Source organism: Perca flavescens, chromosome 10, assembly GCF_004354835.1.
Source record: "Perca flavescens isolate YP-PL-M2 chromosome 10, PFLA_1.0, whole genome shotgun sequence".
NCBI lineage: Eukaryota > Metazoa > Chordata > Actinopteri > Perciformes > Percidae > Perca > Perca flavescens.
In genome coordinates this window covers 17,898,760-17,926,759 of record NC_041340.1, presented here as the reverse complement: position 1 = coordinate 17,926,759, position 28,000 = coordinate 17,898,760, and the positions used below count along the sequence as shown (strand labels likewise).

Below are 28,000 nucleotides of genomic sequence, written 5' to 3'. Positions count from 1 at the left end.
TGAAAGAGTGACACGGGAGAAGAAAATGTTGGAGCGGACCAGCACAGTTGGGATGTGTAAATTATTGGATTACATGCGGTTCCCCTCCATTGGCCATCCATTTTAGAAGATAATTCCAATGTTTGAATTCTGAGGACTAACAGTTAGAATCGGTTTCTCAGGTAAGAAGAGAAATTACTGATTATTATGTAAATTGACACGGTTGAGGGTATTGCCAGAAAGAGATTTTACTTTAACCAGTAGCATAACTCTGGTCAGTATTCTGGTTATGGTATGTCCTTGGTTACGTTCAGATGCGTCTAAACATTCATGCTATAGATTCAGGAGGTACAGTATCCTTGTCTGCCGGTTCAGCCATAAATGGAACACTAAACGTAATTTCTCATACATTTTCAATTTGTCCCCCTGACCTCCAAAGTGAGCAAAAGGCTGCATTTTGTGGGTCATTTCTGCACCTTGGTCATGGACATATCAGGTCAGGGATGTTACAGCGAGGAATTAGACAGTCTTACATTTGATAGTACTAGTCTATTTTATATTGCTCTGAAATTTCAAAACGCCATTTGTGTGTGTACAGTATTTAGTTGTACATGCTGTGCAAGTGCCGGCGAGCATCTGTTTGTGTGTGTGGTCGATTTTGTCGTTGCATTTTATTTGCTGAGCTATATACTTTTGTTAGTCAGATGAATATGGACAATGTTCAATTATATTTGAAATATCACTACCCCCCATCCTAACCCAGCATTAAATTTGACATGCAATGGCTTTCCTTCATCTTTCCAAGAAGCATTTAGTTGATATTTATGCTAGGATATTTTATTCGTAGCTGAGGGTTGGAGGGTGTTCCCCTCAATGCTTGTATCCCACATACTCCACAGAATAACCTTGTCAATACAATGTAATATAAGTTTTCTTGGCTTTTTATTGATTACATATACAGTATATAAGGCTAGCAATCCATATAGTTTATAACAATACAACAGACATTTAACTTATAGCTTGATTGCTAGTCCAAGCAAAAAAATATCTACCTGTCTTGCACACTCAAAGAATGGCCATCTAGGCACGTAGGTATGTTCACTGGGGAGGCAGATGTTGGATGATAATGTGTTTTACCGCACCAATCTGACATCTGACATCTCATGTGTCATGCGGAGTGCAGCCAGATGGTGTCCTTGACTCCTGCAAGAATAAGAGGTTACCCAGTGTAATGGCTTGTTACTATACATTAGATCATATCTCACTCTAATAGGCCTTTATTATTATGATACACCTAGACCTCCTAGACATAAAGATAGTGTCCTTAAAATACATTATTTATTCTATTTATAATAGGAGTTTCATTTAGAATCCATTTTCATGTATTAGTAGATAATGCATTGAAGCTATTTAAGATTTGTATAACATTGTTTAGTTTCTGGGTTTTCACTGATGATATAAATTTAAGGGAAATCACCCTTTTTGCTTCCTTTCATTTTTCATAATGAATGTGTTTGGGGTATAATGCAGCAAAGATGATTTTTTTTGTAAAACTGGTTTCAGATAATATTCGATTTAAAAGGCCTACTGGATTAAAATAAATGCATTTGGGAGGCATAAGATTTTCTCTTCAATGACAAAAACAGGAAATATTAAAGTCTCTGTTTTTATCAGTTTACGCATACAGCTAATGCTACCTGCTGTGATATTGACTTTTAGTGATTAATGACTGTGTTAAAATATTAGTAGTGGTTACTAAGGGATACATCCGAAACCAAGAAACTACATAATTTGATTGTTTAGTCACAAAATTAACACCAGCCTCGGCAATAATATGGACAATAATATTCCGTATCATGATTCTGTTCAGTTCAATAACAATACATCTTTATGCCTGTAGTAAAATGTGTCCCATTCTGGTTGTAGAACAGCAGAGGGTTATTAGTAACACCACAATTGTATGTAAATTTAAAGATAATGTATTTCATGTTATTATGGCACTTGGAGGTTATAGCATCACATGGTGCACCACCATAAACATGTGTGCGACATACTCAAACTTGTGATCAATAAATACTGTACATCCAAAGGCCTTGCTGCTTTTAAATAATAGAAAGCATTTATTGATGACATTATGATCACTATGTCTGTTGTGAAACAGGAAATGTCAAAAGGTAAAGGTCTGAGGCACGGCAAATCAAGATGGCTTCCCTTACAGACAAAGGAAACCCTAGATCCACTAAACTGTTGATGTGGTAGACACACAAAGTCAAAATATGTGTAGAAACTCCTTTAATTATCAGAATCCCCAGCAGGGACCAGTTGCTTTCCGCTGGTCCTTTTGTGCTAGCTAATAACATAATGCAATGTAAAGTATTTTTATATGCAGAGAAAGCTCTTATTAATAATTCAGTGTTTTGCCTCTTGACTGTGAAATACTATGTGAAGTTCATCCACTCTCATTCTATCATTAGCATAAAGATGGATATAAACAAAGGATGATCCACACACTTCATGCAATCTTTCAACCTCCTGTAGTTTTTACCAGTTGATTTGAATAATGCATTGACTTTTTATAATGCATATTTCTTAAACTTACAGGAGTTGTGGGAAAATCCTTGTCTCTGTAGTAATCATAATCTTAGTCTTTACTGTGTTGTTTGGCATGTGTGAAGAACACAAAGACTTAAAGTAAAAGTCAGGTTAAAGGCTAGTTAGCTGTAAGACTCTTACAATGTATGACTTTGTCAATGAGGCATAAGCATTTGTGAGTGGAAATAAAAAGTGCATTACATCCTTGGCCTTAAATATGTTATTTATAATCAGAGAATGGAGGCAATGTGCGGTCTGTGAGTGGAAGATATTTAAATATCTTTTAAAGGTCAGATTAATGCCTGTCTCCATCAAATAGCATGGACAGTTATGGTTAGCTAGTAATGGACACAATAGCTGGTTGCTTCCACTCATCCAAACCTGCAGTGGGAGGTTTGTGGAGGTGGATGAGAGATTGTACAATATTGAATTTCAGCAGTTTGAGTGCAAGGTCCTCCTCTCACCTTGCCATGGAAATGGAAATTAGGAGCGAGTAGCCTACAGAAAGACCGTTCTGCATTTTATTTTCATCTTTTCACAGGAATAAAAGTTCATTGCAATTTACAGATTTAGAATCATGTAAACATAGTGTCTATAGGGAGCCCCGGTGCTGGACATTAACAGTGATTGAGTTAATCCAATTTAGAAATCCATAAATCCTGACCAGATGCTATGCAACATCAAGCAGGTAGGATAAGCCTTGTTGTGTTTCACAATTTTTCATGGTTAACAATAATTTCTAAATCCAATTACCACCTGCCCCATGGGCATATAGACCTTCCTTTGACAACTGGATCAAAGTAAAGTACTTAAAACACCTAGATCCAATAGTGTAGACATAATACCATACAGCAGGGGTTTTCAACCTTTTTGGATATGGGGACCAGCAAGCTGGCAAAGAGTGTTGGGTGGGTGGCGTTCTTCAAAAAAATTAATATGCAAATGTGTCAGACACTTTAAAGTCCATTCTCAGTGTTTGTGCAGGCATCATATTTCAACCTAATCCATTGTTACTGTCTTTTTATACTTGTGTAGTGTATATGTGCAATTAATAAACTAATCTGAACATCACTTGCAGAAGTGAGCACAGAGAAAATGTTGCCCTTCATATAGCCTACATCATTCTGCACAGTGAATGATGGCTCTTCTAAGAAAACATCTTTGCAGCCCGGTAACCTACACTATGCGGTCGCGGCCCGGCAGTTGACAAACACTGACCAACAGCATACCACCATACTCTTTTCATATGCTGGTGATGCCATCAGCATTGATCAAATGTCCCCAAATTACCTGGTGTGCTGTTCCACTGTCCCTTTGCCTTCGAAGTATTAGTTAAGGTGTAGTATCTGAATTTCCTGCATGGAGCAGAATAAACCTTATGCAGAAGCAAGATCTATTTTTGAAATGCAAAAGATAGTTTTCTAAAGCCCTGACTGGGGAAGAGGCAGCTTACTGACCTTGAAGGTTCATCAGTATGTAGTTTTTCACTTGTAATTGCACGGGGCTTTCAAGACAGTGACTGAAGGAGAATATTTTTTTCTGCATGGCTACATACACTGAGACATTCCCCCATGGGATTCTGGTTGATGTGAGAATAGCAAACTGCACAGATGTGTGTTAGTGTGGGATAGATTTCACTTGCCTTGAAGAGTGTGTTTTGGTTATTTATGAGAGTTATTAAGGTATACTGCTTTTTTTTTTAAAGATGAGCATGCATGTGTATCTACATACATTAATGGATTACATCTTCCTATACAGTAATAGTCCTGATAGTACAGTGTAGTTTGTAGTCTTCCTCTTTCCCTACTTGAGCAAGCAGTGATTTACTTTGCTAAGGTGTGACCTCATCATCCTGGCTTCATAATACCCCACCTCCCCCTCGCAGCAAGAGCAGGCAGCCCTGTTATCATACGCACAAACATACACAAGGATACAGAACAGCAGCAGAGGGGACTGGGCAGGGCTTGGGAGATTTTCTCATTTTTATTTCTTGAGTATATATGTTTATCTCACAGAGTGTGTGTGTGCAGAGGAGAGACAAGCAGATAGGGAGAGAGAGAGAGAGAGAGAAAGCGAAACAGGGTAGACGAAAGGGGAGGGAGTGTGGATCATGCATGTGCATTAACTCAGCTCCAGCGGCACAGCAGCAGCAGCAGCAGCAAACAGAAACAGCAGCAGCACAGGAGGGAAAGAGAGAGAGAGAAAGACAGAGAGGGAGAGTTGGAGGGAGGGTAGTAGTCTCAGACACAGTAACAAAAGCTGCAGAGGACTGCTTTCCATCTCCACTAAAAGAACAACGGAGGAGTAATAGAAGGAGGAGGGGGTGGTCATGATAGTAGTGAGACAATAACGGAAGAGAAGAGGCACATTGTAGTCAGTGAGGACTGAAATCAAGGCTCTTCTCTTCTCTCCATGTTTTTGGGGACTCAACGTACCATTACCTTCGTCTCCAAACCCAGAGGAGGATGTCTGTGTCAGGGAAGAAGGAATTTGACGTAAAGCAGATCCTCAGGCTCCGCTGGCGCTGGTTCAGCCATTCATCCCAAGGTTCGGCTGGCAGTGGAGGCGGCGGCGGGGTGGGAGGCTACATCCAGCAGGATGGCCTGGAACACAGAGGGACGCCTGTCCAGGGCCGGCTGAAGAGTCACTCAAGGGAAAGAGGCGTTGGAGGACTACGGAAGACTAACAGCCCGGTCCGCAGCATCTTGGCACCGACGCCAGGGCCCACACCTGTCTATGTCAGAGCGGGTCAACAATCATGGCACCACCAGCAGAACACCATCCAGGGTCTCCAGGTCAACGAGGAATTCCCAAAGAGCAGCTCATCACCCGACACCACAAGGAAAGAGGACGCCATCACTGGCCAGGAAGACGTAAAGAAGAACAGCACAGAGGAACCTGCAGACATTGAGGCCAGAGAGAGGTATGACTGTTTGGAGACATTAGATTCTTAAGAGACACAGATTTATTATGTGGCGCCAAATCAGTCACCTTGCATAGCATATGCTCAGTTAGCGGAAACCAGATTATGGGATGCTATTTTGGGAAGGCATGGCACCCTCACGTTTCATAGTGAAAGTATAGCTGCTAGATAAAATCTGCATCTAATTGAGAAAGTCTGATGCCTGAGGCAGCACCCTAGGATTAAAAAGTAAGAATGTTTTGTTGTGATCAGGAAAAATGAGCACAACCCTGCTTTAAACAGTGTTGCTTACTTAGCACCTAACACCCATACTACAAATCAGTTTTCAACATTTCTGAGACTAAATACATACATATATAAAGAGTATATCCATAGCTGTTTCACTTCATTCAATATTTGTACTTACACCCTGCATGTACATCTTTTTAATTAAGCTAAGATTAAATTATCTGCACAGCTATCATTTTCCAATTTACCTGACACCATTGCTCACCTGGGGACAGCTCACTCTCATTGTCCACAGCATGTTAGGCAGGATAAGCCAATAAAGCATCCTTTTAATTATTCAGTGGGCCGAAAGTGGAAGGCTTTTTTAGCTCCCTTGTCTGTGTTGTGGTCCATATTACATGCACTGTATGACTTTGCCTGATTCCTCCAGAGTATTTAGTTTTTACATATTACACTAATGCATTCTTCCATAGAGTTAAAAGTGAATGGCGGGAAAGAGCCATAACATCACGTAACACGTACCGGACCTATAAAAAGAGGTAGCAGAGCAATCACATGAATTATCTAGACTGCCACTACAACCACTTTATAAGCCAAAAGCTATCATAGGTAGTGGCTGGCACAGGTTATTTAATTTATTTTCTACTAATATCTTTTCACAAACTCTGATGCAAAACTCCCACCCCCTGCTATTCCAGGTTGTTTTTTTCCCCTTTCTTCCCTGTGATGATACGTCTTCCTTCAGGAAAGTGTGTGTGTGTGTGTGTGTGTGTGTGTGTGTGTGTGTGTGTGTGTGTGTGTGTGTGTGTGTGTGTGTGTGTGTGTGTGTGTGCGTGCGTGCGTGTGTGCGTGCATGCATGCGTGTGTGTGTACTGTCTGGCAGAACACTAAAAGCACCTCACATCAAGGATGAAAAGACCAAGTCTCTCTTTTATCTTGTCTATGACATTCTAAGATGATTGGTCCTTAAGCTTTCCTGCGTGCTTTTGTTCCATATACCTGGTGATGAAATGAACAATGAAAGTGAACCTGTCCCTTTGTTTTGAGAAAGAGCTACTGTGATTAAACAGGTAATTCTAAATACACAATCTCTGTTTACAGCCAAAAATGTGTCAATATTGATTAAATGAATGCCATGTGCATTGGACAGTCAAGTTCCAGAACATGAATTATTCTTAAGAGTTAAGATACAGATTTGGAATCTGCTCGACGTTCTGCTCTTCGTGTTGGTATAATTGGCAGATGTTCATGTTTTGGGGTCCCAGAATGTGAAAAGTGTATGCATAAAAGATGTGCCTCTCCAGGTCTTAAGGGGGACCTTGAGTTCATGCTGGCCATGTAAAATACAGCACAGCCATCATATTTTGACAATGATACTGAAATATTAAAATGGTTCTGCTCTGGTGGATCATAAATTTGGCTCAGCTGTACTTGGCTGTAGTGATCCATTTATCAAATTGATAATCAGCGATGGAATCTGACATAGAACATTTTAATGATTTGATTATTTTTCCCACCCAAACTGCTGACAATGTTCAATGACAAGAACAGTTCCATCACTTCCTCCATTTATATAAATAAATTAATCCCTGTCAGCACCTGTTGTACATAATTATTAAATCAAGGAATTGTGTTTTCTGATCCTGCAGTGGCTCAAATAGCAAAAAAGGCTGGAAAAATGAGTTTGACCTAAGCAGTTATCAGATAAATACACTTGTGTGTGGCATGGGGCCACTTTTCAATCAAGTTTGTACATAATGGAAACGCAGTCACTCAATAACTGTAAAGGACTAGTTGCTGGAATGTTTGGACAAGCACTGCATCTGTAGATGTACCAAGTTGAACAGTGAATTAGGCCAGTGACTGTGTGACACTTTATGACTTGCATGTTCTTCAGCGGCTAAACAGATGTGTGGATGTCACTGAGATATGCACATTCATTTACTCCACCAGCTGGTTGGCCTTATTACGTCTCACATCATAAATCCTTGACACATAATTTGTCACAATCCCTCAGGCTGAATGAAGAACTGAGTTCTGCTCGCTGTGAAAAATACAAAAGTTTTAGCCGTTCCTCTATAGCTGGAAAATATATGTCAGTCATGTTATGGTACAAGCCCCTCAGTGATTAGTTTCATTCACACGATGTCTACAATAAATCCTTCCCATCACTTTATTCTATTCTTTCATTGATTTGGTTTCTCACTTTTGTTATTAATATTCAAGATTGCTGTCAAACTAAACTAACTGACAAAGTTGATTTTAAGAATTGATGTTTAGTATTAATATTAATAATACTAATATTAATATTAAAATCATGAATGTATATGTTCACATTATTTCTCGGGTATGCATGTGTTAAGAAGATTCTTGGAAACATTAACATTGAACTGATGAAACAGATCTTTGTCTTTATATTTTATGTAGTTAATTAAGTTTTGTAACACATTCTAGAAACCTGCCTGGGTGCCATGAGTACCAAAGATAACTCAAAAAGTCAGTGACTAATTTTTTCTCTCCATTTTATTTGATCTTTCTTTTTTAATCAGGAGCAAAAGACTCTTTGAGATTAAAAGTCCTTTTTTCAAGCGTGTCCTGGCCACGAGCAGCACAAATAACAGACATAATATTGCAGGCATATAGCAATTTAAAATTGAGACACAACAAAGTACAGAATTATAAGATATTTAAAGACATTCTTCAATAATCAAAACATCTATAGCCAGATGTGCAGGCTTCCAAGTCTTTTACCATCACTTTAAATGTGTTCAATAAAACCAGCTCCTGAAGTTTCAGGTGATTTTGTAACTGATTCCAAATGCTCTTCTTCCCAGTTCAGTATGGACAGTTGGAAGAAAAAAGTCCTGGGAGCAAAGGCAATAGCTGATCTATGCTGGTATGATTATTCTCTTTCTGTTAGCTTTTATTTTGGATTAAGTTAACCTTCTCTTCTGATTGACTGACCAGTACGAATCTACAGAGTTGTTAAATCAAATGTAGTGAAATAAGTAGCAGATAATACCATGTTGTTTTCAACCCTTGCTCCTAATGCTCTATAATTTTATATATATATATATATATATATATATATATATATATATATATATATATATATATATATATATACTGCATATTTGTTGTGTCCTCATGACTCTCATCCAAATTACCTCTCCCCATCATTGGCAGAGAATATATGACAGAAGTTAACCTGAATAGAATGGAAACCCTGACCTCTCCCACGTAAACACTAACAGAGGCTTGAGTCAGCGGGCTGTAAGTTTGAATGATATCTCAATTCCCTCTCCGCCTTGGAAAAGAAATACCACCACCTCTCCCCCTGTCAACAGCAGTAATTCAGATATTTGTTGGATGCCTTATAACACCACAAAGCTTATAGGTTCTCGGTCTGCGTGTGACATCCAGCGGAGGCGTCCTTAGGAAGCTGTAAATTGCAAAATACAGTATATCTGTTGTAATCTCAAAATGACATCCTCAGGGGTGTAAGAGATTTTGTGATTGCATATAAATGATTCTGAGTGTTCTTTAACTTTGCCAAATCAGCATTCTGTACACAACAAGGCCATCTCAGATGAAAGCCAGAGTTTTTGGTACCTCCTCCTTATCCTTTCACAGAAGTATAAAGAGATACAGCAGCATTACATGCTGGACACATTCCTCATTTCTGTTCAAATTCCGATCAGTCATTCTCCCCCAAATGGACCTAATTCAAAGAAAAATAATCCCTGACACAGATTTCTATGAATTTTACACGGGCACTATAAGTAGGGGCCATGATTTAGTTCAGCAGTGTCTTGAGGCACTCACGTCCATTAATTTGCTTTAAAAAAGAACATGTGATCTTGTGGAGAAAAAAATAAACTAAATCCTATCCAACAGCAGGAAGGTGTTCAGTAGGTTTTACTGTAATATGCATGATTAGAATATATAATAATTTCTAAAAACATTGGGGAAAATAAAAACAACTCTGTTTTAGGGTCCCCCCAATTAACATTAAAATATTGCATAATACTTTTAAGCCTTAAAGTTTTAAGCCCACCAATCTAGATAGGTTGCAAAAGCATATGATATCTAAAGATCTATATCTATAAATATCTAATATATACAGCAGACCAAATGCAAACCACTGCTTTAATAATCTGGATTAATCTGTTTACCCACTAACATGGTATGTAAATAAATTACAGACAACCCAACAGTCATACACTAGCGACTTAACCGGCCATCAGCAAAGCAGTGAGGAGCTTTCTGCTAAGATCTGCACATTTTTCACTTACAGGACGCCCCCAACACACACATACACACACAGTTTAAACCAAATTTCTCAGAATTACAATATGGAGCTCAGCATTGTAATCACAGTTAATATATGAACAGTTGTGCTGTGCTTAACAACAGGAAACATTTAATCTCTATTTTGAAATATATTCATCTCCTGGCACATTATTCCTCAGTGGCTCCAAGCAGATATGTGCGCGAGTCAATTATGGAGATTTTCATTATTACACAAACAGATATTTCAACTGATGATTTTCCATTTTCACTGTGCTAGATTTAACTCCTCTTGGTGCAGTTTCTTAATATTCAAAACAGGAATTGGTATGCCACCTGAGATGTTCATTAGCTTTTTGCAGACATTCTGCTGATGTGACTTCTCCACCATCACTTTTTTACAACGTGTGCGGTTTTGGAGAAAGCTGAGTGGAAAAGCTATAAGAAGGCAATATTTCATTTCTGTTAATAGTGGTGGCAATTTTCCACTCCACTCTCTAACATAAAGGGCCCATATTCGGAGCAGATTTCAAAAGACATGGTTCCTGGATGCAGCTCCATTTCCTTCATCATTATCAATATTAAGTATGTCCGGTTTAACAATGGTATCAGAAGAAGAATGTCTGTTGCAAGGCCTCGGTGAGATAGTTAAATGCAGAGAGGAAAATCTATTTCTTATCATCTCAGCCTCACTGCCGGGATCAAGTTATTACAGTCAGTGTATATATTTCTCTCTACACAAAGCCGAACGACAGTAATACCGTCAAAGTAGAGGCATAAAGATTTCATGGAATATATAGACTTGGCACGTGCTGCATGAGGCTTTGTCACAGTTGTTGGATTCTCAACCCAACCCAAGCTTCTCAGAAGCCTTCTGGGGCAAATGGCTTTTATAATTCATTTTGAAAGAGACATTTCCCATTTGGCCCAGGCAGGCACGACTTTCCCTCTTGTAGAGGGATGGAGTTGACAGTTGGAATAAGACTGAGATTTTCAGTAACGTGTCTGACTCATAACCTTTACAGCTAGGGGATGATCCTGGCTGACATCTTGAATTGTCCGACCATTCATTTAAGAGGGCAGTTTCGGCATAGTGAGAAGTCAGACTGATTACAGCAGACGGAACAATTGACTCCTCTTTATTATTGTTAAAGAGTGTCTTTTCTTTATATCAGCACTGTATCTGGTGCTCAAAAGTCACATATGGACTTTTTGTAGCACAGAGTTTTTTGAATATGGTCCATCAGTCACATTGTGGTGTGATATCTTTGGGACGGTGTGAGGGGGAAAAGACGAGACTTCAGATGATATGTGCTCACTAAAGGACAATGTCATGTGTACTGTAGTATAAGGTGGGATGGGAAAAAGAAGCCCTATATTTTATTCTGTTATATTCTATATTTATTACTATAGGCTAATTTACATTCTCACTGTTCTAGAAATTCAAGGTGGCACATTGAAATAGTTTGTAGGTCACAAAAGAAATCTATAGACCCTGTTAGGGTCTGTGACTCTCTATGAATTGCTTAGTAATATGTGATGTACAGCAATGTCCCTACAGCAGTTTCTCTGGAGTAAGGTGTTCTGGGGCTTTAGTGCCTCAATAAAATTGGGCTTTACCTCTGATGATCCAACTCTCTACTGAAAGCGAAATATACCTCACAGAGAAATTTACTGCTCCCTGGAATGTGATAGCAAAGCAATTAGTGTCGGAGAGATTGGTAGGCATGAAAAATCCTTACAGCATGCCTTGGAGCCAATACAAAGCCAATGCATCTCAGTTTTACGGCCCCATTGCTTATTCAGTCTTGTTTGGTGTTCCTCTCCAAGACTCCAGAGTCAGTGGGGAATTATTGTGACAGGGCAATAAATTACTCTCGCATTTAGCATAAAGTCTCCCAATAAAGATTAGACTATAGGATACTGCAGTGACCGGAGGGCAGTATAAACACTTCCCAGAGGGTAAATGTTGTTGCTTTTGGTAATCAAAGAGGAGAAAGTCACACACTCGGCTAAAAAACTTTATAATAGTGTGTTAATCAGGACATCAATAAGAGCCATCACCCCCTCCATCCTTCCTGTGTTATCAATCTTAGTATGTGCCAATACATTGTGCTGTCAAGCATTACAGGGTTTTCTGTTTATTTGTATTGACAAACCTGAAACTGTACCAGTTTATGCAGCTCTCATATCAGCATATGAGTGGTAATGAGTGGGGATGTAAAGTGTTGATTTAAATAGCGCTGACATTTTTTCTTAAGCACAATCAGTCTTCACACAGCCGCAGGACCGTGAGATGACAGTAAATTCCCTCGGAGAGGCGGCTTGGGTCTGTTTATGTAGCGTAACAAACAACCCTAAATGTCAATGAGTGGACTTGCTCTGTGAAGGACACCAAAGTGTCTGGGATGCATTATTTGCCACAAGTCTGAGGGATTACTTGGGTGCCTGTAGAACAGCATGTAATCTAGCAGCCCATGGGGACAGGGACTCAGCCTCGCCACAATGCTGTGAGGAACAGGCTTGTTCACTTGATAAGTCCCTGTCTTTAGAAAACCAACATGCTCACACAGATATGCAGATGCACACAGGAACAAAGGCATGCACACATACAGACACAGGGAAATTCTGTCTGGAAAGCTGTTGCATAGATTGTGGTGCTCACTTGGCCCAATTGGACTGCAGCATTGAGTTATCGACTTATGTACGGAGTTTAGTCCATAACCGTTTTAATTTCAGCTTAGAGTGACAAGAAAGATGCAGATACACCGCAGGGAATAGAGGATTCAGGAGTCTCATGTGTCCAAATAAGCTCTTTTGTGTCCTCAATAATTTGTTGCTTATCTTGCTGTGTGCAGCTTTTTGATTATTTGTATTTGAAACTTATGATAGTGGACAGGGAGAGGCAACAGTGGGTGAAATTACTAAATTAGTTTAATGAGGGTTGCAGTAGTTTAGGAAATAGAGGGTTTCTGGTTCAAGTCCACATACGGACCAAAGTACGGTGGTGGGCTGGAAGCTGGACAGCTGCTAAATTAAAATGTCCTTGTTTATTTCACCTGAAGTGTCTAGTTCTATGAAGTCCCCATCAAGTGAATGTTTTGCTTACGGTTCACAATTTCTTACACATGTCTATTTCCAAAATAAATAATAGGGGGAAAGCTTAATGCAACAAAACATGGAGTGCTCTTTTGGTTATTTAGAACTAGACTAAATGCAATGTTCTGAAGAGCAAATGGCTCCTGGTGCAATGCCCAAATGTTCAGAAAGTGGAAAAGTGCAACAAAGGAATGCTAAGATGCTATAGACATGCAGACATGGTCCTTTGCTTTGGTCCTATTTTTAGTCATAGAACATCTATCCTCTCCTTCACAGGTTGGCTCTGAGCACCTTCTCCAGAATGAACACCAACTCCTCCGATGAGTTCTTCCAGGCCACAAATCATGCAGAACAAACTTTCCGTAAGATGGAGACCTACCTCCAGCACAAGCAGCTGTGTGATGTCCTCTTGATAGCAGGGGATGATAAGATACCTGCTCACAGGTTGGTGTTTGTACTTCTGTCCTCTTTGATATCATTAATTACCTCTGCATCGGTTTTAGTTAAGACATACAGAAGCTCTCCCAATACAGCTGAGGAATAATCGAATAATTAGATTCTTCTGATTTTTACGTGTCAGGAAAGATATGCAAACTCCATGTTCACTGATTTGCATCTAAATAATGCACACTGCTGTGATCTAATTACTTCCTCATTTCCACATTACATTTGTGCCGTGGAAGAACACTGTGACCCAGTACACGGAGGTGTCAATATTTGGGCATGCAGCCCTCGGTTAAATGGTTGAATTGAACAGAGAGGCATGGCATTCACTTTGTTAGTTCATCCAGACAGACTCATGAAACAGAAACCAGAATGCTCCACAGAGAGAGATATAAGTTTCAGTGACTGACCTAGATGAAATAATCAGCTCTCTGACTGCCTGTTTCAATTTGGCTTTATATTTGGTTTTAGGACACCAGCAAGGAAATCAGGGATGATGCCTAGACAAAATAAATGACACATAATATAATAAGTATATGTACTGTATATAAATTAGGCCTGTCAATGGATTAAAATATTTAATCGCGATTAATTGCAAGATTGTCCATAGTTAACTCACGATTAATTAACATTTTTTATCTGTTCTAAATGTACTACTACAAACTACCCAGCGTGGCCTGCCTTTGGCGAGGGGGAGGAGGGTTCTCTGCATCAGCCATATGCCAGCAAGTGGTATTTGAGACTCAACGTACTCCAAAGCTGAACTTGCCATTCAAAAGTTTTATTTATCCATTTCTGCTCAAAGAGGTTTGTTTCTGCTAGCCATCCACAACGTTGCTGCTGCATCACTTCCTGATTTTCAAAACTACGGACTGGCCCGAGGCCCAAATCACAGAACGTCTGTGAGTTAATCTTGCATCAAAAAAATGTGTGGCAATAAAAGGAATTTGCTTTCAGTCGTTATTATTGCGTTAATTTTGACAGCCCTAATATAAATATTAGAAACCACAACATTATGAAAATATGGGTGTAGACTGTTGGACTGTGTCACTTGATCTCAATTCGTTGTTTCACCATATCTCTCATTTCCTTTATGAATCAACCATTGTGTTATGTGAGCTAGACAAATGAGCTAACATAATTAGAAGTCTGACCAGTGTATCTATTAGCAACATGACATATGTGGGTTGATTACATTTATCATACACCGACAAAGTGGAGTTATACAGAATGTCGAGGGAACACACAAGCAGTATAAATCCGTGTTAGAAACAGTACTACACAAAATGATTACACCGATACACTAGCAGTACAATGAAGATATGCCCTTTTCTTATGAAGTACAGCTACATTTAAGGAAACACATCTCACGATTGATTCACTAACCACTCAAAATAATCATATAGATTTCCCATAGACATGCAAACTAATGTACAGTACAAGAGCATTAATTCACTGCGTTTTCTTTACGGCAGACTGGTCCTGAGTGCTGTGTCGGACTACTTTGCTGCTATGTTCACCAGCGACGTGAGAGAGGCAAAGCAGGAGGAGATCAAGATGGAAGGAGTCGATCCAGAGGCCCTCAGATCCCTGGTTCATTTCGCATACACTGGTGAGTGCTCGTAAAGACGTTCACTAGCTCTTGTAAGTAGTTATGAGACTTCTGAAATGCAGCATGATTAAAATGGATCAATAAGGCAATTCATCACCGGGCTGACTGACCGGAGAGCACTTCAACATAATGTTGCTTTATTTTACAGGACAAATCCTCTTTGATAAGTGCTGTTGTTGGAAATATCCACAGTTTTAAGTTAACATAATGATGATTGATCCACTTAGTTCGATTGCAATACTTCTCCAACCACTGTGTTTGCCATTATGGCTACCTCCAGTCATGACGTGAAAATATATTTTGCTTGTCCTCCTGACGTTACAGGCGTCCTTGAGCTGAAAGAGGAGACCATTGAGAGTTTATTGGCGGCAGCTTGCCTTCTCCAGCTTTCACAAGTCATCCAGGTTTGCTGTAACTTCCTGATGAAACAGCTTCATCCCTCCAATTGCCTGGGAATACGCTCCTTTGCAGATGCCCAGGGCTGTGTGGACCTGCTCAATGTGGCGCATAACTACACCATGGTAGGAGGGCGAATGTAGACCACATTTACATGGCTGTGTGGGCTAAATTATTTATTTTGTAAGAAGAGACCGCACACTCAAATTGACTCTTCATTGCATGAATACACAAGGGGATCTTCGGTAATGAAAGCTATAACAGTAACACAAGTATTGAAATATTTAGTTTAATTAACACTATATGTACTTTCACTTGAAACGCAGCCCACACTGTAGTAAATCAAATGAACCTTGCTCCACATAATCTAAAGTGCTGACAGGATTTAATATGAGCCTTTTTCCTTATATCAACTCTTATTATTGTGAATGCAATATATATATTTCTCTCTCCCTATATATAGGGAGTCATGGCTTGGTATACTGTACATAACACATTGAATATTTGTGACCGTCCTCTGTTTTGATGCTAGTTAATTTAAATAACCTGTCATAACCTGTAAGGAATGACACTGTTAGTGTCTTGGTTTTTTATATCATCTAATTTAAGCAGAGAAATGGGTGACGTCCACATTTGAATAGAAATTGAACAGTTTCATGCTTTCACTTTATCTAATTTGGTTATATGGCTGTCAGTATAAGATACTACGATGCTTCACATTGATTAGTGCACTGCCAGACTTGTGAAAATGCAATTTCTATATATTTCTGCGAGGGATATTTGCATTGGATTAAGATTCATGCACATGTTTGTCAGATAACGTCTTGCTGGCCATGCAGAAGTGACCGCATGAGGCAGGCGTTATCTCCTAGAGGACATCTGCTCAGCTTGTTTACATAGGCCCCTTCCAGGACCAGGAGGTTAATCTAATCATCAAACTGCACAAGAGGGCCAACTTCCCGTTCAATCACTTCAGTAATGAGCAGCGAGAGCTGTGGGCTTCCTGGAAGTCCGTCCTCTGGGTTGTGAGTGGAGCGAGTTGTGTTTTGATAAGCTTGTTTTTCCTGGTTGAGCATGGCAGCTGAGATCCGCCTCTGACATCCGTTTCCTATTATGAGAGAGTGGCCCTTTTTATGTTGCAGTAGATAAAAATGTATTGTGTTATTGTTTGGGATGACAGTTTTTCTTTCCAGCAATAAAACTTTATTTTAGTTACATACATAAATACTACAGATATTTGATTTTGTGAATGAATCCCAATTCAGAAACATAACAAAATATAGCAATCTTTCTTTGCCAGTCTTTGCAAATTGGATGGTAATCAAAATGTTCTTGAGAAGTAATTCTCCCAGCCTGACTCCCATTAAACATCAGCGTTCCTCCTCAGAAAACACTGTTATTACACAATTACTCTTTTGCAGTAGTTAAATCAATTAGTATCCTCTCCCGCTGATCTTGTTTTCCAAGCAGTTTATCCAACAATGAGTTTGCCAGCATTTGAAAACATCCTTTTAAATGTTAATGAAACAAACTTGGTTGAGCTTTCAATTTTGTTGTCAGCTGTGCGGGACTGGTAATTACAAATAATTGGTCTAAAGCAACGTCAGAGAGTTGGATGGCATTTCTCCCTCAGTGTTACCACAACAGATCGATAGATGTCCCTCATTTCATTAAGGCTGTCTGTGTTAAGCTCTTAAAACCTGCTCTCATAATAGATCGGAGCAAGATGCTGTAATTTGTTGCAAGTTGATGATCAATAGCGTGCTTGTTTTTCGTAATTGTTGAGCATCCAGTCTAAGTTATTCAGGCAGCTTAATAATTAATGTTCAGCATTCTCGTTCAAAAAGGAATCACGGTGTGATTATGGCCAAGGATTTCTCTGTATGTCTTTCATGTGTTTAAATGTTGGATATAACACACTGTAGAGGCGTAGAGGGGGCAGGGTGTTTTATATAGCATCATCTCTAATGGAACTGCCCAGAGAAAATGTCCTTGAAGAGGTAGGTAGCCATGCAGCGCTGTAATATCGCCTAGGCTTCTGGCCAGTTAACGGAAGATCAATCTTAAGAAAGGCAATAGAGAACAGTTTTCACAAAACTTAGAGCTGGACAATGCATTGGTGTGATGGTAATGTTAGTGTGCAGTGCCTTTCTTATTCTCATTAAAAGGCTTATAATGGTTTAATGGTGCAATGTACGATCAGCAGCAAAAATGTCGTATAAGCTTATGAAGAGGCTTTTTTTTTAGATGCTTTATGCCAGATTGATTTGTATCCTGCTGTTGTGTGGATCAACTTATTTAGTGAGCTAAGTAAAACAGATGACAGTTTCATCTGTTCATTCATGTGAGAAATGGAAAGTATTTCACAGTCAGTTATGTAAGAATTGTAGATAGATACCTCTAAATTGGCATCCTCTATCTATTTGCCATGATTTTTCTTTACCTCTCTGTCCTTGTGCCATTTGGTCCTCATAGATATAGAAACACAACCACATACACACACAGCGCTGCACTGAGCGTACTCCTCGGCTAATGACTGATGATTATCTGCCTCCTACATGTCTGCTCTGTGTTCCAGGAACACTTCCTGGAGGTCATTCAAAACCAGGAGTTCCTGCTGCTCCCCACGGCTGAGATTGTTAAGCTGCTCTCCAGCGATGAGATCAACGTCCCCGATGAGGAGACCATCTTCCAGGCTTTGATGATGTGGGTGCGGTACGATGTCCAGCATCGACAACAGGACCTCGGGGTCCTTCTTGCCTTCATCCGCCTGCCTCTTCTTCCTCCACAGGTGAGATAGCGGGTAAAGGGGTGTAGGTGGTGGATGAGGAAAAGGTATGATAAGGATCATATGCTGTGCTCTGGCTTGACTTTGTAGCTGAGGCTTAGGTTGTAATAGTGCCTCCCGTGTCCTCACTGTCAAAAGAAGGTGTAATTTTTTTACTTTGCTACTCCAAACCTGTCCAGGGTGGAATTTCCTCAATTTATAGTGCACTTGTTCACAAATGTTTTCTTAATATTTATACAGGTTTTCAGTCATTTTTGTCTATAAAATGGCAGGGAATGAGGTGAAAAATGCTGGCTTGACTGAAAATGTGAAAAATTCAAATGTCTTGTTTTGTCTAAGCAACAGTCTAAAATACAAAGACATTCAGTGTACTTTCATATAAGACAACGCAAAGCAGCAAATCATAGTTGAGATCCTGGAACCAGGGAATATTTAGCACTTTAGCTTGAAAGTCAATCTACTAATTGATAAATCGATTACTTGTTTCAGATTTAAGTACCATACATTTACTGCAAGAGAACCACTCAGTTCACCCTCGGTCTTCCAGTTGACCACTGAAAGGCAATGAACTACTGCATTGTCAATAATCACTTTGTTTATGTTGGGGGTTGAAGAAAAAAACTCTCCCCTCTCAGTGATACATCCAACTGACAATATGACAACTACACATGAGTTTCTATATGCATTTTTAGGCTATAAATAGCTTGCTTATGTTTGAATTATTATTGTTTTAAACACTGCAACTCATGTTTTATGAATGCTGTATTTCAGAGAAAAAAAGCCTTGTTTTACAACTTTGTCATGTCAAATTTACATAACATCAAACCCAGCTAAGCAACTCTTGGCAGATCTGAATTATGAAACTATCTAAATTCATTTAAATATATTCATATTTTTTAAATCACGTGTATTTTATTTTTCACTGTATACTGGGTGAACAGAAAACAATCCACAACATTCTTGTCTGCAAGCAAAAAGTTTTCATGAATAAAAGAATATGTGGAAAATCTGGATCTAACAGATAACATTTCTCATCCATTGACTGGGGAGATATTGTTGGCTGTGAGGCAAATAAACAACAGAAATGAATCATTGTATTCGTCAAAACCGGTACTGTATTGAGTAGAAACTGAAAAGATGAGCAGAGTAGTGCCACTGACATTACTTGCAGGCATAACATAATCAATAGTTATGTACAAAACCTTATTTCATGAAAATGAAATGTGTGGTGAAATATTCAATAAAACCAGGTAAAAAATGTTCTCTTTTAAAAGCAACTGCTTCAATCTGCAGTGTGGGCTCAATATTATATTGAGGTTAGATATTTAAGACATTCAAGAAGTATTTTTCAAAAGATTTGGTGAGACATTTTCCAAACAGATACCTACAAATGGTTTTATGAAAATGTTCATTTCCTGCATTTAACATAAACCCTATGAAGTATTAATCATGTATTAATTTAAGGACTTGCTGTTACCACATCTAAAGATCTATTTATGTGCAAGGGTCTTTGTGTTACATGAGATTATCTGTTATTTAAGACTTCACTCTTTATTCTACATGAGATTAAGGTTTTGGATTAACAGGATTTTCATTACATGTCCTCAAAGGTGATTTGTATAGATACAATTTGGCACTTTTTCTACACATTACATTTCATGATGTAGTCTATTAATGAGATTCCTTGAAATGTAGCTCCTTGCAGATCTTGAAAACAACAAAATGTTCTCTGATGACCTGGAATGCCAAAAGCTGCTGATGGAGGCCATGAAGTACCATCTCCTGCCTGAGAGACGTCCCATGTTTCAGAGCCCAAGAACCAAACCTAGAAAGTCCACTGTGGGCGCACTTTATGCTGTAGGAGGGATGGATGCTACCAAAGGTTTGGCCCATACGCAGTAGTTATAAATGAACAGTAACGCAGTTTATTTAAATTGTTAATATTTGCTGTGGTTTTAGGCTCCACCACCATTGAGAAGTATGACCTGCGGACTAACACTTGGGTCCAGGTTGGAGTCATGAACGGGCGCCGGCTCCAGTTTGGTGTCGCAGTTATAGACAACAAGCTGTATGTGGTTGGAGGGAGAGATGGACTCAAGACGTCCAATATGGTGGAGTGCTACAATCCGATCAATAAAGTGTGGTCCACCATGCCCCCCATGTCAACACACAGACATGGACTTGGTGAGTGTGTTTCATTAAAAAGAAAGTAACACACTGATAGATAATCTCATAATTTGGGTATAAAAACATTGCTTTGCTTTTGCCAGTGAATCACATAAGAACCACCCTGCCATTCCTAAATATATAGTCACATTTAAAAAAGTTTTTTTTTTAAAACTTACAAACGGAATGTGGACACACTCTCGAGCAGCTAATATGTCAGTAGGGCTGCAACTAACGAGCGCATAGTCTTCCAATTATTTTCTCAATTCACCAATTAATAGTTTTGTCTATTAGTTCAATGTCATGTATAACATAGGAAATCATCAAATCCTCCCATTTCAGAAACTAGGATTAGTGTATATTTGGTATTTTTGCTTGATAAATGATTAACTGATCACTAATTCATTGATTAATTGACTCTACTCTTTTCAGCTCTATATGTCATCAAGAAAATGAATGGAAAGTTCTCAATCTTTCTCTGTCCACATTTGATATGTGATATTTTAGTTCCTTCTTATTTTATTATTATGCTTTCAGAAGATGTTGACCATAAAAACAGAATTCTTTCAACTGTTTCAAGGTTTGAGGTGTTAGCTCGGTCAGGCTACCTGATGTTATGAAACACTAAAAACTGCAGGATGCATGCTCAGGAGGGTCACAGCTGGTGTGCTGTAAAAAAAATAAATAATTATACATTTCTTTTTAAGATAGATCTTTGATAATTTCCCATTTCCTTATCAAAGCTTGGCAGGCTGTTTTGGCCCTGCGCTTCCTTACCCTTCCCTGCCCAATAAATCTCATATCAGAAGCATTTTGATTCACAGTTGAAACAGGTCTGGGTAACAGAACAGGGAGATCTTGTCAAAGCATTCAGCTTGCTCACCCAGTGTGGTCGGAGGTATCAGTCAGCCCAGGAGATCACACTGTACAGATTTCTTGTGTTGACTTTGATCTTTCCCATAGCAAATATCTCTTGCTGCTTTGCTTGTGGCGTGCATATTTTGAGTCTGAATATATTTGAGCTTAGTGTCTACCAACATCCCTGCCCAACCATTTCCTGCTGTGTGCATTATGGGTAAGGACAAGAAAAAGTATTTCTTTTTTATTCCAAAGCCACCAGTTGGTAATAAAAGGAAGTCTCACTGCGAGAATAGTTTCTGTCTGACAGTGTTTATGTCATTCAAGGTTCTGTGAATGTGGTTTTGCCCTCATGTTCCCTCCAAATAATTGAACTCTCACCAAAGGAAATAAGAATGGTAATATAAAAATCCATTGTGTTAAAACATCTTTTTGCAATGCTGCGGGGGAAACTGTTTTCCTCTGTGTCTTGGGAATGAGGAATAACAATGCATTTTTATAGTCTTCCTGCTTTCTGCATAGATTTGGTCAGCCGTATCACTCACTCTGCCCAGTTCTGAAATAATAATTGTACCCCTGCCTCAGCTCTCTCTAAGAACTGTTGAAAGAAAACAAGAGGTTGATTTGGAAATGTCATTTTGTTTCAATGATTATCCACGATCACCATATACAAATACACATATTAATACACAAGTAGGAAGCACACATTCTTCTAGGTATCATTAATCATCTAATGGGACAATTTTTATTTTCTTCTTCTTTTACAAAACAGCAAGCCTATTTTGAGTAACATGCATCTCTTGTTTCCATCTGTGTAGGTATTGCTGTGCTGGAGGGCCCCATGTATGCTGTGGGAGGCCACGACGGCTGGAGCTACCTCAACACAGTGGAGCGCTGGGACCCGCAGGCCAGACAGTGGAACTACGTGGCCAGTATGTCGACTCCACGGAGCACCATGGGAGTCACAGCGCTTAATGGAAAGTAAGTTGCTATATCGAACCTACTGACATTTTAATGCTAAAAATTTGCAACCTTGCACTTTTAGGCAAAGTATATTGTTATCTTTCTGCTACTTTGAAATATCTTGAGGTCAAGGTCACTGGCATCTGTAAAGCCACAACAGACACTAAGAGACAGAAGAGTATGAGCAGTTAATAGTAAAAAATAAAAGGAATGCCAGTGTTGGTGCATGATTTTGAAAGGGCCCCCTCTGCATCAAATATTAGTTTGCTTTTTAAAAGCTATAAAGCATGCATTTTTGTGCATGTCTATTACAAAATCACCTTGTTTATAGAGTTGAAATCTAAGTATGGACATCATGCCCATGTCTTCTTTTAATAAGATATACTATTTGTTGTTTTCGTGCAAAAATAATAATAATAATAAGAAAAATAGAGTAAAGTAGAGATTATGTTTATGTCCGCCATTAAATAGTCTGAAAGTTGAAATTTGCAGACTGTACTGAAATGAATACAAAATAAATTCAAAAATGTGCTTTGGAAAATGGTCAGCAGTAATGTAACACATGACATGGAATAGAGCATGCAATAACAGATATGGTTATGTAACTCAAAGTGCAGTGGTCCAGGTAAAGCTGAAGTGCAGTAATAGTTTGACATTAAACATTATACTTTTTGAATGCAGAATCGACCTTTGTAGCTGCAGTAGTCAACAGCTCACAGCAAAGGCTGTTGGTAATTTATACAGTGTAATCTAGACTCTATAAAGCAAAACACTTTGTGTATTTGTATGTATTAAATGCCTAACAACACTATTTGAAAGTAAATTAAGCAAAGAACAGACCGACTCTCAGCCTAATTTAAATATGTTTGTGTGCCAGAGGAGGAAAGAGACTGCTGCTCGGCTACATCCAGTATTCAGTGTTAAAGTCGATGCTGAGTTATTATTGCATCTAGGTCAAAAATAGACAACAAGGAAACTGTTTCCCTAGCCTCTACTTTCTTGCTGTTGGGCCTGTGAGCTACAATCACTTAAAACACTGCTATGATCTTTCTGGGAGAGAACACTCTCAAGGAAAGGGCATTTGAACAAATGCTATCCATTGCTCACTGCTGCATCTTACAAAATGTGTCACATTTTCACTGTTCTGTCATTATTTTTTGTATGTACATGTCAGATGTTTGAGATTTTGAACCCTTTTTGTTTAATTTCTCAGATTGTTTGCAGTAGGTGGTCGAGACGGCAGCTCATGTCTGAGGTCGATGGAGTGCTTCGATCCGCACACCAACAAGTGGAGCATGTGTGCTCCCATGGCCAAGAGGCGAGGAGGAGTGGGTGTGGCGACGTACAACAACTTCCTGTATGCTGTAGGCGGACACGATGCCCCCGCCTCCAACCACTGTTCTAGACTCTCCGATTGTGTTGAAAGGTCGGTAAACACTTCTTCTCTGGAGAAAATACACAAACACAAAAATGTTTCGTAAGCGGTTTTGGATTGCAGTCATGGGTTGGGACGAGGCTGTAAGAACAAAAGGGAGACAAACTCCTCTTGTTCCCCACCCTGTTCCTGCATTTGGAGACATGTCTGTTTTATACCTCTATGATACTCAATTGAAGAGATCATACTTTCCACACATGGTTTTATTTTTACAGATCATAGTTTCCACCCATGGTTTTATTTTAAAGTATCTGGCTCCATCTGGTGGCTGTAATATCACCCTGAATATGAACCTGATGTGACTCACAGTACAGCACCTCCAATTCACTGCAAAGAATACATTCTCCAATTTTTTATTGCAAAGTACGCCATTTTTATGTGCTTCCTATTATTTTGTATGTAAAGAAAGCCTTTTTTGTCAAAGCTTCAAATAATCCATTATTATTTTGTAAGTGGTGGTAATAGAAATAAAACAAGGATTCCCCTACAGATTAGTTTGAATATATGTAACTATTTTTTGTAGGATGGAAACAATTATATTTTTCAGCTTTATATTTTCCACCATTTTTCATTTCAACATCCATTTACTTTCCCAAAGGTTTTCTTAAATAACAGACCGTTAATGTAAACAAATACTCCTTTAGCTCTGTCTGAAATCTTTTGTTCTGGGTTCAGTCAGCATGTGACAGCAGTTCAGTGATCTTTAAAACAATGATTTTACCCACTGGAAAGCATTTTGAATCATTTGTATTGAGCTTGTTGTAGTTGATTAGCTTCTTGTATTGTTAATGTATTAGTCTCCAAGATCAAACAGTGTCATGGCTTTCCGTCATGTAGTTAAGCTTAATGGAAGCCCATAGGGACAGACTTGATTGCTGATCTAGTTTGATGCATACGTCGTATGGATTCAAAGTATTCAAAATAACTTAAATGTCAAACACTAAAGCAAAAACTAACTTTTTTTTGTGTATAACTTGGCTGAAATACAACATGTCACACCTGTGTTTGTTTCTATTGATGGACGTGCGGTGATTGCGTTTAAAACTCAAACTGCGACACCTTGTGGTTCTTTTACAAAACAAATAAAAATGGTTCTGACGGACAGTTACAAATGTTTTACTCACTTTAAGAGTATGTAATACATGTAATATATAATTAACATCATTTAAAGTATATCTGTTCCTACTAAATCACATATTTGTGAGATTATGGCTGTTTCACATACTATTATATGGTGTTATTGGTACTGTAGTTGCATCTAGTTTATATACATAATACTTCACAATTCCCTGATTGCAGATCAGATTCTGTCACATCATTATTTGACTTATTTAGCATAAAACTGAAGCGAAAACTGCATGAGGCCGCTTTAAACTAGTAGTACCAAGTCTCAGCAAGACATAACTGAATTTCTGAACATGTCCATTACTTCTTTACCTAGAAATCATTGAAAGTAAATCAAATAATGTGTCATAATCTTCCTCATTTTAGCAGCAATTTATGCCTTCACTGATGAGTCCAGCTCTCTGCGGACCCAGCAGCGGACAGCTGCTGTCCAGGGGACAATTTTTGCTTTTAAGTTTGAATCTGTCTCTCTGTGTGTGGTGAAAGGAGACATCTGTGATTAAAGAGGGGGAACATAAGGATGTCTTGGTTAGTGGGGATGGGACACTGTTTTCCTCTTGAGATTTATGCTAATTGAATGAATTATTTTTGTACAAAAAAACTTTTTTTTTTCACCATACCGACCATAATGCAAAAACAATTGAAATATTGCAATTACAGGTATGACCCAAAGACGGATACGTGGACCACTGTGTCCTCCCTTAGCGTTCCGCGGGATGCTGTGGGTGTCTGCTTGCTGGGTGACAGGCTTTATGCTGTGGGTGGATACGATGGTCAGTCATATCTGAACACTGTCGAGTCCTACGATGCACAGAACAATGAGTGGACTGAGGTAATCACATCAACCAATCCTTTATCACAGTTTGAATAATATATTAATATTGTTTTAGATATAAATAAAAATAGGGAACTTCTGACCTTTTAAAATGGTGAAACTTTTAATGAAATTGTAACTTGTTTTTTGCCAGAACTGGTTACATCTAACATCAGGGTTCCAGTTAACACCCTCTGGGAGCATAAATCTGCTGAAGTCACTCAATCCTATCAATATTTTATAGCTTGCTTTGTCTTTTCTCTGTAACCCTCTTATCTGCATGAAGTAAAAATGGGATTCTTTTTGAAGACAGCCTCAGATGAAAAGCTGCATGTTAACCTCTCTGTCGTCCTGTAGGAGGTGCCTCTCAACATTGGCAGGGCAGGCGCCTGCGTGGTGGTGGTGAAATTGCCTTGAGCATTTTTTTTTCTCACGACAGCATGCGAAACAAATGAGAGAGCAGCGGAGAAGAGTGGACAAACAAAACAACGGATCAAGGACACATCCTTTGAGAGTCATGTTTTTTTTCTTCTTCTTTAACTCAGCTTTCCATATTTTTCAGAGGGAAACAGACAGAACCTTGCCCATTGTTTCTGTCATTAGTGGACATGCCTACCCACTGGGGAGGACTTATTCAGAAACTGGACTGCATTGCACATTCTCCACATTCTCAACCGATCAAGAATTTTCACAGACTTGGATAAGCTGTAGCAAGTGCCAAGCCTTTGTTGTACTACTTTGTTTTATGAAACGTTCTGTGGATGTCCGTAAAATTACATGTAAAAGTTAAATTTTTAGTATATAGGTTAGTTTACATCTATATAGAGCCTTTTCTTATCAGTGCCATCACATACAGTATATTTTGGGGATTATATTTCACTTTATAGCAACTCAAATGAAAGTTGTAATGATACATAAATGTTACCACGTACCTGGGTCTTTCCTTAGTGGGTGGTCTGAACAGATTCTTGCTCTTTAGCGACAAAGACCGCTGTGAACACTGAGCGTGAAGAATTTGTCCAGGCTGCTTTGAAGAACAGGAATTAAATCAATTTTTTTGCTGAGTATTATATTTGAACATTTTCTTTTGTATTGAGCCTGTAGCTACAGAACACCAAAGTCATTTGCTTGTCTTAGAAGTCTTGTTACACATTAAATACAAGTTTACAAAATTGTGAATTACAGAAAATATATCATATTGATATTTCACAGTGCTGTACAGATTTTTTTGTGAACTTTCTAAAACTACATTTGTGTTGATAGAATCATGCCTAAACCAGTGCACTCTGGTGACTACAATTATTATTATTCTTTTGTCTTTATTTCTGGGCATGCTGGCTGAGTGAATGTTTTATTTGATTTATACAATATTATATATTAAGATCAATGTCTGTTCTGTATTTTTAAGGATGTGAAGCCTTTTGGGTCATGTAAATGATCTTATTATTCACAACACAACCATTGGATTAACCCAGAAAGATTAGCAAACTGGCTGAGTGGCACCAGATGCACCCAAACCAGCTATCTGAATCTTTCGGCAGCACTCAGAAACCTGATTTCCACAGCATTTCACTAATGTGACTTTGATTGGAATTTTTAGGTTTGTAGTTGGTTGTTTTGCTCATAAAAGTAAAAATGTTACTAACTTTATCAAAATGACAACCATTTGTAACTGTAATTATGCCAAGTTTTTGGGGCCAAATGTTAGTTTTTATCATAATTTTGTACAGCATGCAAACCGATAAATAAAATGACTTCAGTCTTCTCTGCACGTTCAAATCCACGTTTAGAGCTGAATGTGGCCCCTCAGCGGGCATATTTAGATTTTTCTTGTTCTGCTTTAAGTAAACTAAACTGATTCTTTGACTAAACAGACTTGGACGCTACTTTGATGTTGGCAATAACCTCAACGTTCTTCTAATTGCAGCACCCACTTTTTAAATCCAGCAAGCATGTTTGTTGACAGCGCTCAGCAGACTGAAGACCAACTGCTATTGCTTGTCTTTGTTTTTTTCATTGTTTACCCTCCAAATAGTTTCAAGGTCCCACCCCACCCCACTTTCCTCTTGCTTGTTTGGGTAGATCTTGAAGTTTTTTTCATACAAAATATTGGCTTAGGTGTCTATATATACAGGTTTAGTCCTTTTCAGAATACATATATCTTTTTCACTTTGAGGTGTAGCCCTTTTTTGCACAATCCACAAATCTCCTATAACTTTCTATTTCTGTTTATCTGCATCTCCTCCTGTCATATCTTATAATGGAGATCAATAAAGGATAATAGCTTT

General features: G+C 38.7%; 1 protein-coding gene across 3 annotated transcripts; it reads left to right on the top strand.

Moving 5' to 3' along the window:
• The first annotated feature begins 20 nt into the window (after nt 1–20).
• On the top strand, nt 21–27,578 carry klhl4 (kelch-like family member 4). 3 transcript variants are annotated; one of them, XM_028589972.1, is made up of 12 exons: nt 21–161; nt 5,031–5,494; nt 13,388–13,555; nt 15,031–15,167; nt 15,492–15,688; nt 18,142–18,354; nt 20,047–20,233; nt 20,311–20,535; nt 22,194–22,356; nt 23,552–23,764; nt 25,559–25,730; nt 26,275–27,578. In XM_028589972.1, exons 2-12 carry the CDS (start codon nt 5,037–5,039, stop codon nt 26,500–26,502), a joined length of 2,361 nt encoding a protein of 786 aa, XP_028445773.1. In that variant the 5' UTR covers nt 21–161; nt 5,031–5,036; the 3' UTR covers nt 26,503–27,578. The 3 variants fall into 3 exon arrangements, with proteins under 3 accessions (XP_028445773.1, XP_028445775.1, XP_028445774.1); XM_028589974.1 differs by lacking the exon at nt 5,031–5,494; XM_028589973.1 differs by lacking the exon at nt 21–161 and having other exon boundaries at nt 4,560–5,494; nt 26,070–26,363.
• Nucleotides 27,579–28,000: the final 422 nt, after the last annotated feature.

Coding starts and splice junctions, on each gene's coding strand:
- klhl4 (XM_028589972.1), top strand. CDS start 5,037: ATGTCTGTGTCAGGGAAGAAGGAATTTGACGTAAAGCAGATCCTCAGG. Junction 5,495..13,387: donor GACATTGAGGCCAGAGAGAG/GTATGACTGTTT, acceptor TCTCCTTCACAG/GTTGGCTCTGAGCACCTTCT. Junction 22,357..23,551: donor GTCACAGCGCTTAATGGAAA/GTAAGTTGCTAT, acceptor TTAATTTCTCAG/ATTGTTTGCAGTAGGTGGTC.